The sequence below is a fragment of the Panthera pardus genome, unplaced genomic scaffold (assembly GCF_024362965.1).
Source record: "Panthera pardus isolate Hobbes unplaced genomic scaffold, ASM2436296v1 HiC_scaffold_22, whole genome shotgun sequence".
In the NCBI taxonomy this organism is placed as follows: domain Eukaryota; kingdom Metazoa; phylum Chordata; class Mammalia; order Carnivora; family Felidae; genus Panthera; species Panthera pardus.
This window is the reverse complement of record NW_026526788.1, coordinates 28,570,005-28,586,373: the sequence shown is the minus strand read 5'-3', so window position 1 is coordinate 28,586,373 and position 16,369 is coordinate 28,570,005. Positions and strand designations below refer to the sequence as shown.

At 37.3% G+C, this 16,369-nt stretch overlaps 1 protein-coding gene across 4 annotated transcripts in view; it reads left to right on the top strand.

The window, feature by feature from the left end:
- DNAJC12 (DnaJ heat shock protein family (Hsp40) member C12) overlaps positions 1–16,369 on the top strand; it is a 43,496-nt gene that overhangs the window by 23,321 nt on the left and 3,806 nt on the right. For 2 of the 4 annotated variants that reach the window (XM_053888527.1, XM_019444310.2), the window contains exon 4: positions 6,461–6,665. In XM_053888527.1, the coding sequence (XP_053744502.1) occupies positions 6,461–6,665 (205 nt within the window). Of the gene's footprint in view, positions 1–6,460; positions 6,666–9,616; positions 9,737–15,038; positions 15,663–16,369 lie in introns of those variants that run through there. The other 2 variants (XM_019444308.2, XM_019444309.2) reach the window with 2 other exon arrangements.

Here is a 16,369-nt window from a genome sequence, read left to right as displayed (position 1 = left end):
TCTCTCCCTCTGCCCCTTCACTGCTCATATGCATGCATGCTCATTCTCTCTTTCAAAAAAACCCCTAAATATAAAAAAATAAGTATAATTACCATGTTATATACTTATTTTGTTCTTACATTGACCTTTATATATTATATAGAAAATATGATTTAAAAATTTTTCTACATTCTCAAGTATGACTTATTATCCAGCTTTTTAAAATAGGGACACTTTTCTATGACATGAGACTTAAAATACACAAGTTACTTTATTATATGTATATTTACTTATTTAAATGCAAGTTAGTTAACATAAGTATAGTATTGGTTTCAGGAGTAGAACCAAGTGATTCATCACTTACGTATAACACCCAGTGCTCATCCCAACAAGTGTTTTCCTTAATGCCCATCACCCATTTAGTTCATCCCCCATGAACTTTCCCTCCAGCAACCCTCAGTTTGTTCTCTGTATTTAAGAGTCTCTTATGGTTTTCTTCCCTCTCTGTTTTTATCTTATTTTATTTTTCCTTCCCTTCCCCTATGTTTATCTGTTTTGTTTCTTAAATTCACAAATGGGTAAAATAATATGGTATTTGTCTTTCTCTGACTGACTTATTTCACTTAACATGATACTCTCTAGTTCCATCTATGTTGTTGCAAATGGCAAGATTTCATTCTTTTTGATTGCCAAGTAATATTCCAGTGTGTGTGTGTGTGTGTGTGTGTGTGTGTGCACAAATTAATTTATAGGCAAGTCTTTAGGGACACTTGATAGAATTAGTCTATAAAGGGATTCACATCTCTTAAATTACACCCCTTCAGGTCATTTAGATTTCCTTCTTAACAGTTTTTATTTAAAAAAGACAAGCAAATTGTTTTTTCACTGATAAAAGACCTATAATAGTGAGGGAGAGTCTTTGACATAATGGGGAAAACATTGCAAGACTCTCAAAGTGTATATAGTTGAAAGCCACTCTACATAAAATGTAAACTGTTTTCTTCATCTCATATTGGAATAAGTTATATATTCATGTGATTTGTTTCAAGTAGGTTAATTATTTATGAAGGATTAACCATATGATTATTGAGTATATACACAAAATAACTAGATTCTTTAAAAAAATAGTAACTACTTCACATACTCAAAAATAAGAGTTTTTTCCTTTCCATTGTGTATATCCAAAATTCCTTGTTGACACTGACTAAATAAACACTGTTCCACCATCTCCACATAACCATATTTTCATTCTCCTGAGTATGACACGTTGTAACTGCAATTGAATTAGTGACCCGTGCTATGCTAATACGTTTTGATTTACAATGTGCTTTTTTTCTTTTTTTGATGATCTACTGAACTCTCTTATTTAATTTTAACCACTAATATCAGATTAGCTGTGGATTTTTCAAAAACTTTTCTCCAAATTAAATTTCTCCTTTATATTGCCAATGTCTTTCCTTTAAATGCTAATTTTCTGTCTCCAAACATGTCATTTCTGCCTTGAATTTAGGTTAACTATGGACTGTTTGAAGTCTTACAATATAATATAATATTTTATTTTATTTTTTGTTTTTATTTTTCTTAATGTTTATTTATTTTGAGAGAGTGTACGTGTGCATGAGGCAGAGAGAGAGGGAGGGAGAGAATCCCAAGCAGCCTCCACACTGTCCTTGCAGAACCTGGTGCAGGGGTCTATTCCACAAACTGTGAGATCATGACTTGAGCCGAAATCAAGAGTCAGATGCTTAACCGACTGAGACACCCAGGCACCCCACAATAATAATATTTTAGATATTACTGGCTGAATCATTTGTCTTGTCAGCAAAATTGAAACAGTATGCTGAGCCAGTATATGGTTTGAGATTTTTTTATTAATGGAACAAAAATGATAAGATGCATATCTTTTTGCTTTAAATCAACGGTGATATTTTTTTCATGTACAGTCCTCTTAGGGCTAAACCTTGTTGTTTTCCTTAAAAAAACTTTTTGTAATGTTTATTTATTTTTGAGAGAGAAAGACAGAGCGTGAGCAGGGGAGGGGTAGAGAGAGAGGGGACACAGAATCTGAAGCAGGCTACAGGCTCCAAACTGTCAGCACAGAGCCAACGCGGGGTTTGTGAGTTGAACTCACAAACCGCGAGATCATGACCTGAGCCAAAGTCGGACGCTTAACCTACTGAGCCACCTAGGTACCCCTAAATCTTGTTTAGGGTGCTTGCTTTTGTTTCTCTTCCTCAGTGAATCCCCTATATCAAGTTTCACATGTTTTGTAACTCATTTAATAGACTTTCTATCTATTTCCTCTCATTCTTTTCTGTTCTAATCCTTACAGTCTTTCCTCCACGTGAAAGCCTCATCTGTGTATAACATTTTAGTTGCTGCTTTCGATGTGCATGCATTTCATTTGTTCATCCTTTCACATTCACCATGTAGAAGAATTAACAACAATTATCATGCTAATATTGTTCACCTTCTAAATAGACCATTGTCTCTCCTTTTGTAGATAAACATCACCATTAGGCTAGCTGGGTTAGGTATGTTATGTATGCCATCTGACAATAAAATGATTATAACTAAAGGTTTAAATTTTAGGTGACATTTAGCTAAAACACATCTGCATGTTTGCTTCCCCTATACATTTATAGATTGTTAAATCCCATAAAACCCCTACCCTTTACATCACCAACCCTGTGTTTCTGCTTTTTATGTAAACAATACAATCCCTCTGGATAGGAAAGAATTGGTGGGAGTAATATTAGTCTGATGTAGGACTTGAACCCAAGAACTGTGACATCATGACCTGAACCAAAACCAAGAGTCAGATGCTTAACTGACTGAGCCACCCGGGTACCCCATGTGATATGGGTTTTAAATAAAGGGATATGGGGAGAGGTCTTCAGTTATCCCAGCCTTTGGGTCTTGGGGTAATCTGAAAACAGAGACCTTTCTAACTCAAAGGATCTTAGGGAAATTCACTGCTGTGATGCTAAATGGTTTTCCTCCAAGGAATCCAGGATATGAATGGTTCTCCCTCTAGTTCTGAAATACATGGCAGAATGGCTTTAGAGTGGCTGTGGGAAAATGGTTGCAGCAAAGCTACAATCAAAATAAAGTGCTGGGAAAGATTCTTATAAACTGTTGTAACTGTCATGTCATATCCATTGCTGTACATTTTATAAAGAGTTAATGGAAACACATTTTTAGTGAATTGATTGTTTGACAAATTGATTACTTCTGGGAGAGCTTGTTGGGACTGCCAGTTACCCTCACGTGGGTCTATTTGTCTACTGATTGTTTCTGGGTTCCTGGGCTCAGCGCGGTGCCCTTGTGGTGAGTCCAGTTGGCTACAGACTACTAGGGAAGCTTCCTATTATGCCTGGGTGGCTACGCTATCCTCCATCAGATGGGAAACAGTGTGCAATTCAGCACCTTCTGAGCCAGATTAGAAGGCAGTCTGTTCTAATTGAACATTATACAAAAGCAGAGATTATATGCAAACTTATGCTGCCCTCCAGTCTGTCTATATATCTATATCTGTAACTATATTTTATGTATATGCATATGAATATACATATATTTATGTATCTATATTTGGATATATATATTTACCTTTTAATAGAGTTGAGATCATGCTATTAATGACCACTAATGACCATTGTGGCCTATTATTCATTAACACCATGCCATCAATACTCCCAATTGTATCAAAAAGTTGTGATGAACAGATTTATCTAAAAGATTCCAAGAAGGGGGGCATCTGGCTAGCTCAATTTATATAGCATGCGACACTTGATCTCAGAGTTGTGGGTTCAAGGCCCATGTTGGGCACAGAGTTTCCTTAAAAATTAATAAATAAATAAATAAAAAGGTCCCAAGAAGGCATTTTACCCCTTTGCACTTTCCCTTTCTTCTTGTTGAGGTGCTTCTCCTGGCTCCTGCCTGTGAGGTCAATGTTAGTGCTCCTGAGAGAGGAGATAAGAAATTGTGGTATCTCTCCAAGCTCTTTTAAGAAGCTGTTGCTCTGATGAACCCCTGGCCCCTGCCTAGCAGCGTTTGCTTGGGCGAACCAAGCTGGTCACATCCCCATGCAATACTCAGAGCCTCCTTCCTATGTTGCTTTGTTAAACTGGTAAATAAGGGAAGCTTGGGTCGCTCAGTCAGTTGAGTGTCTGACTTTGGCTCAGGTCATGATCTCACCATCTGTGAGTTTGAGCCCCATGTCAGGTTCTGTGCTGACAGCTCGGAGCCTGGAGCCTGCTTCGGGTTCTGTCTCTCTCTTTGTCCCTCCCCAACTTGTGCTCTGTCTCTCTCTCTCTCAAAAATAAAATTTAAAACATAAAAGAAATTAAAAAAAAAAACTGGTAAATAAAATGGTGCCCGCAGGTAGAAGTTGGCAACCCCAGTATTTTAAGATAGTTCAGATAGGCGTGCCTGGGTGGCTCATTTGTTTAAGTGTCAGACTTCAGCTCAGGTTGTGATCTCACAGTTCGTGAGTTTGAACCCCACATTGGGCTCTCTGCTGTCAGCACAGAGCTTGCTTTGGATCCTCTGCCCCCCTCTCTCTGCCCCTCTCCTGCTTGCGTGTGCGTGCGCTCTGTCTCACTCTCTTAAAACTAAATAAACATTGAAAAAAAACGACTTTCAGAAGTGTGCTGAAGATGAAAAGTATGCCGCCCCTTGAATCATGCGCACAAGTACAGCATGGCAGCGGCCCCTTCTGTAGTTCCTGGCATGGTTCTCATAGGCCTTGAACTTCAGAAAAGTTTGTTTTGTTTTGATTTCTGTGTTTCGCTTTTTTTTTCTTTCTGTCAGGAAAACAATATCCTGGATATCAGGAATCAGGAAAAAACTTTATTCTGGGTTTTAAACTTGCTTAAATATGTGGCTTATGGGTTTTCCTTGGTTTTTTGAGTGACACAAGTAGTAAGATACTGTTCAGGAGTGCTTCAGGAATAGGGTCCCATAATATCCAAATGAGGTTTCAAGAAACAGTTATGGTTATTATTTTGGTTAATGCCAGGGTTAGTTATTCTACTTGAAATATTCTTGACACAGCAAACTCAATTTTTCTTTCTCACTTTGAATTCATTTATTCATCCTTCCATTCATCCCCCCATCTTCCCAATTTTAAATGTTTTAATAGGAAATACATGTAGAGGACACAACATTTAAAAAGATACTACAATAGGGTGAATGGGGGAAAGTAACTCTATTTCTTACCTTTGTTTTATTTATTTAGTTAGTTTTTTAATTTATTTTGAGAATGAGAGAGAGCACAAGCAGGGTAAGGGCAGAGAGAGAGAGGGAGAGAGAGAATCCCAAGCAGGCTCCATGCTGTCAGCATGGAGTCAGACATGGGACTCAAACTCATGAGCTGCGAGATCATGATCTGAGCTGAAACCAAGAGTTGAATGCTTAACCGACTGAGGTAACCAGGTGCCCCTATTTTAACCATTAAAAAATTTTTTTTAATGTTTATTTTTGAGAGAGAGAGTGGGAGAGAGAGAGAGAGTGTGTGCACACAAGTGGGGGAGGAGCAGAAACAGAGAGGGAGACACAGAATCTGAAGCAGGCTCTAGGCTCTGAGCTGTCAGCACAGAGCCTGCTGATGTGGGGCTCCAACTCGGAAACAGTGATCATGACCTGAGCTGAAGTCGGATGCTCAACCAACAGAGCCACCTAGGCGCCCCTATTTTAACCATTTTAAAGTGTACATCATTAAGTACATTCACAATGTTGTTCATACATCATCACGACCTAGTTCCAGAACTTTTTCATCATCCCAAAAGGAAACCCTGTATCTGTTAGCAATCATTTCTTATGCCCCTTCTCCCAGTTCCTGGTAAGCATTAATCGGCTGTCTATCTACAAGGATTTGTCTATTCTGGATATTTCTTACAAGTGGAATCATACAATATATGGTTTTTTGTGGTTGGCCTTTTTTTAGTTAGTATAATGTTTTCAAGGTTTATCCACCCTGTAGTACTGAATTCCTTTTTCACGGCCAAATAATATTCCATTGTATGGCTATAACACATTTTTGTCTATCCATTCACGAACTGATGGACATTTGGGTTGTTTATATCTTCTGTCTGTTGTGAATAGTGCTGCTTTGAACGTTAGTAAGTTTTCTGAACACCTCTTTTCAGTTCTTTTGAGTATATGCCTAGGAATGGAATCACTGAGTCATATGGTAATTCTATGTTTAACTTTCAGTGGAAATGTCTCATTTTTTAATCTCTCTGATGCAGGTCCCTTTGCTCTTTGCCATGGTTTGGATATCTCCTTATATCATTAGTCTTTTAAATTAGTGAGGATTAATTAATTAATACCTGGGTTAACTGATTAATATCTGGTTAATAGTCAAATCTAACAATCAGCACTGTAATAGTAGGTCGGGTTTTACCACACATTGAACTTTAAATATAGAATAGTATATAATATTGATTTTATATTATGTGTTTACTTTTAACTAATGTAGTCAATGCACTGGGCTGTCAGAGGTAAAAAAGATCTGATGCTAGAAGAATCTGACCAGGTTCATACCAACCAGACTGAAAATGAGGAATGGAACAAGCAAAGAGAAATAAAGAAAGAGAAGCTGGGTTCAACCACAGAGAAAATGGAGCAAAAAGAATCCAACTCCTTGGAGAAGTCATTCTCCCCGCAAAATCTGGATTCTCCAAGTAAGTCAAATCATGTAGCTTTGCAGACCAAGAAAGGTCTGAAATTAAAGGGCTTGGTTTATACTGTATTTATTCTCAACCTTTTCCAAGTAAACAGTAGTGCCAGATTTAAGGGTTGCTTTATCACCTTAAAATATACTTACTTAGCATTGACACAGAAACTGGAAGACACATTCCTCAATACATCCCTTTCAAGGGAAAATGTGAGGCATTTCTGGGAGTGACTGATATAACACTGCCATTTATTGAGTGTTTACTATGAACAGGAATGTTCTTTACATACATTACATGTATTATCTTGTTTAATATTAAGTCTATAGACATTAATTTATTTAATCCTCTACAAGCTTGTGAGGTTGGTACCAACATTATTCTCATTTTATGGAAAGGAAACTGAAGTCCAGGGAGGTTGAGTAATTTTTTCAAAGCTATACAGCTTGTATATAGCAGGGAAGGGGTCTGAACTAAGACAGTTTGACTTCAGTGTCTGTTTCTAAGGCATTGCACTGTCCAGAGAAGAGACCTTATCTGTATGTAGTTCTGAATGATAGATAGATTCACTGAAGCAGGGTATTACAGAAGCTAAACTCGCAAGCTATACTACCGAGGCTCACATCTTAGCTCTACTACTTATTATCTGTATTTCTTGGTAAAAGTTACTTAACTTCTCTAGATTTCAGTTTCCAAATCTATAAACTCAAGATCATAGTGATACCTTCTCACAGAGCTATCATGAGGATTAAATAAGGAGATCCATGTTAAATGCTTAGCACACTGATTCACCTAGCAAGCAGGTCTTGGGTTAATGTCAACTATTATTATCTTTTCTTTGTCTGTCTAGCCACCGTGTTTATCTTGTATAGGTGCGTTATAAACATGCACTGTCACTGTCCTCCGAATTCTTGATTCTCAAGGTTGTGATACAGTATCTCATTAGAATTTAAACTAGAGGCTCCTGAAGGTCCTTGAATCTTGAATCCTTACTTATAAAAGAAGATAATTAGATAGCTTGTGGTAAATTAGAGTCTTTGTAGAAATAGTCACTCGAAAACTCTCTTTGGGGAGACTTCTATATGCTCATTACCTGCTAGAATAAAGAACCTTAGGGTGTGATTCAGGTGTCTCTGCTGGTTACTCAAGATATCCTTTTGTGGACTCTGCAAATTGATTGCATCAGCCTCATAACTGGGAATGGTTATAATGTAACAAATTCATCAAAGCAGAAGCCCGAATTTCAGAAAAAACAGTGTTTTAAGCAAATACACACATACAAACACCTACCCACAGTCACACACAGGCAAAACATGCAAATGTTTCACTATTCGGCCCTGGAATGTTCAGATCTGTGCTTCTTGAACCCCTGGGGCTGCCCTGTGACTTCCTGTTTCAGATTCAGACCTAGTCTGAGTTCACCATCACTGGGGTGGGAGGGGGGAGGGGCACTTTATCACCTCAGACACTCAGGCAGGAGGCTGAAGCCCCACTTGAATCCCTCTCATAAGATGCAGTGAAATTTTCTCTTCCTCTGAAAACTAGTTATTTAGATATTTAAAAATCCCAAAGTAATACCAGCTTGTCATTAGAAAATTCAAAGAATCATATATAAACAATGACTTAGTGTCTCCCCCAGGCTCCCATCCTTCTGTGTTTTTGTTTCCTGAAGTAACCAATGCAGATGCCCAGGTGTGTCTCCTTCCACATTATTCTCAAGCGTATATAAATATGCCTTCACATAGGAGGGTTTTAAAAACAAAGAATGAGGGGCACCTGGGTGATTCAGTAGGTTAAGTGTGGGACTCTTGACTTTGGCTCAGGTCATGATCTCGTGGTTTGTGAGTTTGAACCCCACATCGGGCTCTGGGCTGACAGTGTGGAGCCTGCTTGGGATTCTGTCTCCCTCTCTCTCTGCCCCTCCCCAACTTGCTCTCTCTCAAAATAAATAAAAAAAAACTTAAAAAAAAAGGCATTACACTGTGGCCATTTCTCTATGTTACACGGAGCCTAAGAGTACAAGCTCTGGAACCGGATCCCAGCTTTTCCACTGATGAGTTTTGTGAACTTGGGCAAGCAAATTAACCTTTCTTTATCTGTGTTTTCTTATCGATATGGTCAAAACATTAGTGTTTACTCATAAGGTTTTTTTGAGTATTAAAAAATCTATGTAAAATATTTAGACCAGGTACATGGTAGGTGCTGTTTTTGGTGTTAGCTTTTATTATTATGGGACGTCTCCTTAGACCTTACATTTAGAATTAACTCATTCTTTTGAACAGCAGATAAATATTTCACAGTATAGATATATCATAATTTATTCAAGATAAATTGTGATGTGCTCTTTTTGGTGTCAGCTTTTATTATTATGGGACTTCTCCTTAAGCCTTGCATTTAGAATTAACGCATTCTTTTGAACAGGAGATAAATATTCCACAGTATAGATATATCATAATTTATTCAGGATGACTTGTGATGTCAGGTGTGGTGTGGTTTGTTTTGGCTATTTTATTATTATTATTTTTAATTTCCATTATACTTAACATACAATATTAGTTTCAAGTGCACAATACAGTGTGATGTCAGTTTTGATGCCCTCACATGATGAAGTGTATCCTTTTACTGTGGCTTGAGGAATGAAGGTGGGGGCCATGAGAGGAGGATCATTTTTCTGAGAAGCTGTTGTTGGAGAATAAGAATTATGAAATTTTACTAAAGGCTGCATTTGCCAGTATTTTCTTGATGCTGTTTAAGAGGTTATTGGCTGGTCTGAGTAGCACCCTAAAGCTGGAGTTTGATATATCAAAGTGCAGTTGTATGATTATTTGTAACTTTGTTTTACTGTAGTGTAAGTTTTTATTAACATCAGCATTTAAGAAATGATATTCATGTCAGCTTTAGTGAGTCCTGAGTGGTTTCTCACATACCTCTTAAGCATATTTGTTAATTTCCTCAAGCAGTGGTTGATATTTACTTTGGAGTTTGCTTTTTGATGCCTCTTCTGTGATCAGCAGCCCTCAAATAGTCCCCATGTTATTCTGACTCTTCACTGCAACCAGTAAAATATGGAGTACAGCCTCTGAAAACTGGTGCGTGACACAACCTCACTTTTCTTTTCTTTCCATGTAAATATACAATAAATATGGCTTCTGATAAATGCAAATCTAGAATCAAATAGTTTGTGTAGCATTCTGGAGTTAGAAAAAAGGATCATACGTAGCCAATGCTGTTGGTGTGCTGTCATATTTTCTGGGCATCTAATTTCTCATTGCCAATTCTATGGTTTCTATCAGAGGGCTTTCTCTGGCACTTGAACTGGCTTGGCAGTAAGTGCCAGGGAATAAACACTCTCTGGAGGTAGCCATCAGATACTGATGAATGTGAGTGGGAAACTCCTTTACTTCTCTAACTGGATAACTCTTAGGGGTTTTTATACTGTCTTCCAGGGGTCCCCATCATAATCAAGCTCCAGTTGCCCAGGGTGGCAACTTGCCTGATAATGTACCTTTTATAAACTTGGTTCCTTTCTCTACTTTCCTACCAGGGTCTCTTTGAATCACCTTTCAAATTATCCACTTGCATTCAAATTCTTGTCTGGGGTGTCTATTTCTATTGGAAACCAAACTAGAAAACACTTTTTTCAAACTATAAAATAACAAGTATTTACAGTAGAAATGTGAGAAATATGGTCAAACAAAAGGTAGAAAATACACTTCTAATATTAGCACCTAGGGACATATCTATTATTGGTCTTTTGGTATATATGTATATATATTAGTATACCTAAAACTAAGGATCATACTATATATATTTTATGTGTGTATTTCAATTATAGGTTGTCAGAAATTTTCTTTTGCTTTTTTCCTAAGAGGAATTATATTTTTTAATGTTTATTTATTTATTTTATTGTTTCTTTATTTGACAGAGAAAGAGTGTGAGCAGAGGGAGGGCAGAGAAAGAGAGAGAGAGAGAGAAATCCCAAGCAGGCTTCTCGCTGTCAGCTCAGAGTCCAATGCAGGGCTTGAACCCATGAGCCCCGAGATCACGACCTGAGCAGAAATGGAGTGGGATGTTTAAGTGACTGAGCCACCCAGGCACCCCCCTATAGGAGAATTCTTAAATTTGTTTTGCCTGAGAATTCTAAAGAAAGTGCAAACAGATTGTTTTCTTGGGACAACCACTGTCAACTGTCCTGTGTATATTTTTCTGACAAGATATTTAGATAGTATTTTAAAATATCAATGGAAACATTTTGTATATTATTTTGGAACCTGTTTTTTCATGGGCAATATTATAAACATAAAAAAAGACGTAAGGAATATGTGTCCATTGCAGAACAATAAGAAAATGCAGATTTTTAAAAAAGTGTCAAAGATGAAAATCACATGTATTCTAACTATCCAGGGATAACTATTAACACTGAGGAATAATTCCTTATAGACTTTCAAAAATTTTTACATAAATATCCATGTAATAATGAATTTAGGAATGAGATCATACTATATACATTATTTTTTAAATACCTGTCAGTTAGCAATATGTTATGAGCATTTTTCTATGACCATAAATATTAAAAAAATTGTTAATGCCAATATAAAAGGCTTTTGTTTTTTAATTTTTTTTAAAAATTTTTTTTTAACGTTTATTTATTTTTGAGACAGAGAGAGACAGAGCATGAACGGGGGAGGGGCAGAGAGAGAGGGAGACACAGAATCGGAAACAGGCTCCAGGCTCTGAGCCGTCAGCCCAGAGCCTGATGCGGGGCTCGAACTCACAGACCGCAAGATCGTGACCTGAGCCGAAGTCGGACGCTTAACTGACTGAGCCACCCAGGTGCCCCTATAAAAGGCTTTTAAACAACTTTCTATTGCTGAAGATTTAGATTGTTTCTTGATTAAAAAAATTTATAAATGGTGTCACGACAAATATCCTTATAGTTAAACCCTTGAACACATCTGTGATTATTTCCTTAGGATAAACTTCTAGAAGTAGAATTATTAGATATACACATTTTAATTAGTTTGAGAAATTTTGCCAAATTGGCTGCCAAAAGATTTTTACCAATTTACACTCCCATCAATAGAAAAGGAAAAAGGCCTTTTTTCTAGTGTTCAACAAAGTTGCTTATTAGAATTAAAACTAATCTTACTTTCATGGAGTAAATTATTTGTATTTCCAGAGATCCTTTACCATTGACCTTTTACTTTTGGCAGCTGTTTGGAAGTTGTTTCCAATTTCCATGCTAGTGAATTGCCAAAATTCCCACCACTGAAGGTTTCTATAAATATCCTTTTATTAATAAGCATTTAAGCACATGAGTTTCTTCCATCCATATAAACTAATTCTTGTTGATAAGAATTCAAAAGTCGACTCTACAGATCAAAAAGAAAATGATCCAAAATAATCCAAAAGAAAAAGGGAAGGAAACTATATAAACAGTTCAGTAGAGAAAATATAGCGGTTCTTAAACATATGAAAAGAGGTTTAATCTCAACATAATTCGTGAAACGGTAACTTCTCTTAATGTACACTTTTATGAATCAGTGAGACATAAGATCAACCATCTAGTAAAAAAAGAAGGGGTGTGTGTGCCCCTGGGTGGCTCAGCCGTTAAGCATCTGACTTCAGCTCAGGTCATGATCTTGCAGTTTGTGAGCTTGAGTCCCACATCGGGTCAGCTGGTGCCCTGCTTCCGGTGAGCACAAGCCCCGCTTTGGGTTAGCCCCTCTTCTTTCTCTCTGTCCCTCGTGGGATTTTCTCTCTCTCTCTGCCTCTTGCTCACTTGCACCCTCTCTCTCAAAAAATAAATAAATAAATAAATAAAAATAAATAAATAAATAAATAAAAATAAATAAATAAATAAAAATAAAAATAAAAAAAAAGAAAGAAAGGAAATGAACATTTCATAGAACAGAAAATACAAATAGCCTTGGAACATATGAAAAGATGCCTAAACTCATTCATAGTAAGAGAAAGGCAAATTAAAACTGCACTTTTTGTATGCAAGAGCCTAGCAAAAGTTACTGAGTTTGTTCATATGGTGTTAATGAAGGTGTAGGAAAATCAGCTGCTGCTGGGTGAAACTTTATGGAGAACCGTTTGGCAATGTCTATTAAAACTACAGATGCATGATGACTTTGACCCAGTAATCCCAGTTCTACAAATTTTATCCTACAGGTCACCCATGTGCAAAATGACATGTGTACTATGTTATTCACTGCAGAATTGCAAATAAATGCCCCTCAGTAGGGTTGCGTTTTTGTATGTCACAGAATAAAATACCCCTCCACTGTTAGAATGAGAAAGCTCTCCGTATACTGATAAAAAACAATCATCAAGATATGTTAGAAACAAAAAGTCAAAATGCAGAATAGTAGACTGTATGTTAGCATTTAGGTTAAAGAAGGAGTAGGGCGGTGATGTTGGAGATTGTATGCATGTATTTGCTTGAATATACCTCGACTATCTCTGGAAAGATATGGAGGCAATTGGTAACAACTTTGTTGGGAACATCAGAGTGGAGGGTGGAAGACTTTTGAGGGTTATGTAATCTTTGTGCTTTTTGAACTTTAGCCATGTGAATATACCACCAATTCAAAAATAAATACAATTGTATTAAACAATTTTTAAAATGTTTTATTTATTTTTGAGGGAGAGAGAGAGAGAGAGAGAACAAGCATGTGTGGGGAGGGGCAGATTGAGAGGAAGACAGAATCCGAAGCAGGCTCCAGGCTCTGAGCTGTCAGCACAGAGTTCGATGCAGGGCTGAAACCCATGAACTGTGAGATCATGACCTGAGCTGAAGGTGGACGCTTAATGGACTGAGCCACCCAGGTGCCCCATAAAAAAATAAATAAAATGTTAAAATAAATAAAAATAAAAATAGGGGAAAAAGAAATCTGGGATCTATTCTTCATTTTACCATTACTTTTTGTGACCCACAGACAATTTCCTTTTTTTCTTTTGGTGGGGTCTCCCCATATATGATATATAAATAAATGAATATTTAGTATCAGATATTCACAAAGACTTTTATAGAAAAATAAGTAGCATAAAGGGACAGGGAGGGATGGAGGTAGGGGCTGGGTACTGTTTTGGATCAAGTTGTCAGAGAAGGTAGTTCCTCAGAAATCCCGAATCTCAGGCTCCACCCCAGACACCTGGAATCAGAATCTCCAATATAACAAGATCCCCAGATAATTACCATGTATATGGAAGATTGAAAGACACCTTGCTCTAGCTAATTCCTACTCATGGTTATTTTGTTTAAAAAAAAATTTTTTTTTTACATTTACGTATTTTTGAGAAACAGAGTGAGACAAAGTGTGAGCGGGGTGGTGGGGTGAGCGCAGAGAGAGAAGGAGACACAGAATCCGAAGCAGGCTCCAGGCTCTGAGCTGTCAGCATAGAGCCTGATGTGGGGCTCGAACCCACGAACTGTGAGATCATGACCTGAGCCAAAGTCGGACGCTCAACCGACTGAGCCACCCAGGCGCCCCAAATCATGGTTACTTTGAATGTGAATTCCAGAAGTCTTCTCTCACTCTAACTTTGTTCTACTCAGTCCACACTGAATGCCTTTCTCAGGTCTCCCATTCTCTTGTGTTTCCCTCCATATATATATGTTTATTTATTTATTTTGAGAGAAGAAGGGAGGGGCAGAGAGAAGAGGGAGAGAGAGAATCCCAACCAGAGATCCCAACCGTGAGATAATGATCTGAGCTGAAATCAAGAGTCAGCTGCTTAACTGATTGAGCCACCCAGGCACCCCTCCCTCCATATATTTTGCCACATTAATAATTTTCTGGATTTTTTAATTACCACCGCCAGGAGATGTGTACTGGAGTCTCACAGTACCCAGCATAGAGCCTGGCAATATGTAACAGGTGCTAGATAAATATTTCTATAGCAAATGAAGAAATGAGTGGATGAACCAAGCCAAATAAAAGTGTGTGGGGAGGGAAAAAAGAATTCAAAAGTCTGCTTAAGATAATCCATTTCAGGGGCGCCTGGATGATTCAGTCAATTAAGCAGCCAATTCTTGATTTCATCTCGGGTCATGATCTCATGATTCATGGGTTTGAGCCCCGAATTGGGCTCAGCACTGTGAGCACAGAGCTCAGATTCGGTCTCCTTCTCTCTGCCCCTCTCCCACTTGTACTGTCTCTCTGTCTCAACTCTCAAATAAATAAATAAATGTAAAAAAAAAAATAAAGGAAAGATAATCTGTTTCTGTAAGATACTAATAATTCATATTAAACACTTACCCTTGCATTTTATTTATTGCAGTGAAATCTTATCAGCAAGCTGTTTTACTATGACCCTGTGGGTTTTCTATTCCTACATCTCTGGTTTTAAAATCTTCTTTTCTGTGCTTTAAAGTCTTTTCAGATGTGAACTCTTGGCACCTTCGTTTCCGCTGGTCTGGGGACGCTCCCTCAGAACTCCTGAGGAAATTCAGAAATTATGAAATATGAAAAGTGCTCGGTAGGAGAGAGAGCAAGACCATCTCCCGTGCTGCCAACAAGTCTTTGAATCTTAAAAACGTTATGTTTCTCTGTCATGTTTGTGAATTGCTCAGTCCCGATTGATTCCTCCATCCTTGAACCCATTCTAACAAAATGTGTGTTTTAAATGAGAACATTTTCAGACTAGTCTCTTTCAATATTTGAATAGATTAAGGCTCTTAGATCCAAAGTAGCTTGTTGTGAATCTTCCTGTTAATGTTGTAGAAAATCTATTTTAAAAAGATATCTCTGTATTTAAATAATTCATTAATATACCACGATCCCTATTAGTGCTGTATGTACAAGAAATGCTTTCTGACTCTTGGGGCACCTGGGTGGATCTGTTGGTTAAGCAAACAACTCTTGACTTTGTCTCAGGTCATGATCTCAGGGTCGTGGAGTCTGCTTAAGATTCTCTTTCCCTCCGTCTCTGCCCCTCCCCTGCTCACTCTCTCTCTCAAAATAAAATATAAATAAAATTTATTTTTAAAAAAGGAAATGTTTTCTGACTCTTGACTTTAAATGAAATGTCTAAACTCCACAGAGCGAAATAAATAATTTTCCCAAAATTCATGATGAATTTATAATTCAGCAGTATTTTGAAAATAATTTGATTAGATATTTCTATTTTAATTTTAATAATTGTAAATTTAAAAGGTTATTATTTATTTGAGGAAATATGCTTTACAAGATTTCTTTTGTTATACAGCAAGTGATACATTTATAAATTATGTTCTAACAATGTGAATGGGCCTGTTAGGTGGACATATCCTTTTTAGGTTGGGATTGTTGATGGTCATGTGTAGTCTATGGTTAGTTTTTAGTTTGCAAACAAGTGAATGAAAAATTAAGAAGAAAAACAATTTTAGAGTAAACTAGAGCTGTCACTGGTCTGTAGCAAAGTGACAGAAAAAAAAAGAATATAGGAAGTTTTTAAAAAAATTTTTTTAAAGTTTATTTATTTCGAGAGAAACAGAGACAGCATGAGTGGGGTAGGGGCAGAGAGAGGAAGACAGAATCCCACCGCACTGACAGTGCAGAGTCCAACTTGAGGCGTGAACTCACAAAATCATGAGATCATGACCTGAGCCGAAACCTAGAGTTGGATGTTTAACTGACTGAGCCACCCATGTGCCCCAGGAAGTTTTTTTTTAAAATTAAAGCCACATAATTCAGAAATTATGTCCTTTGTGGTTTAAAATGTGC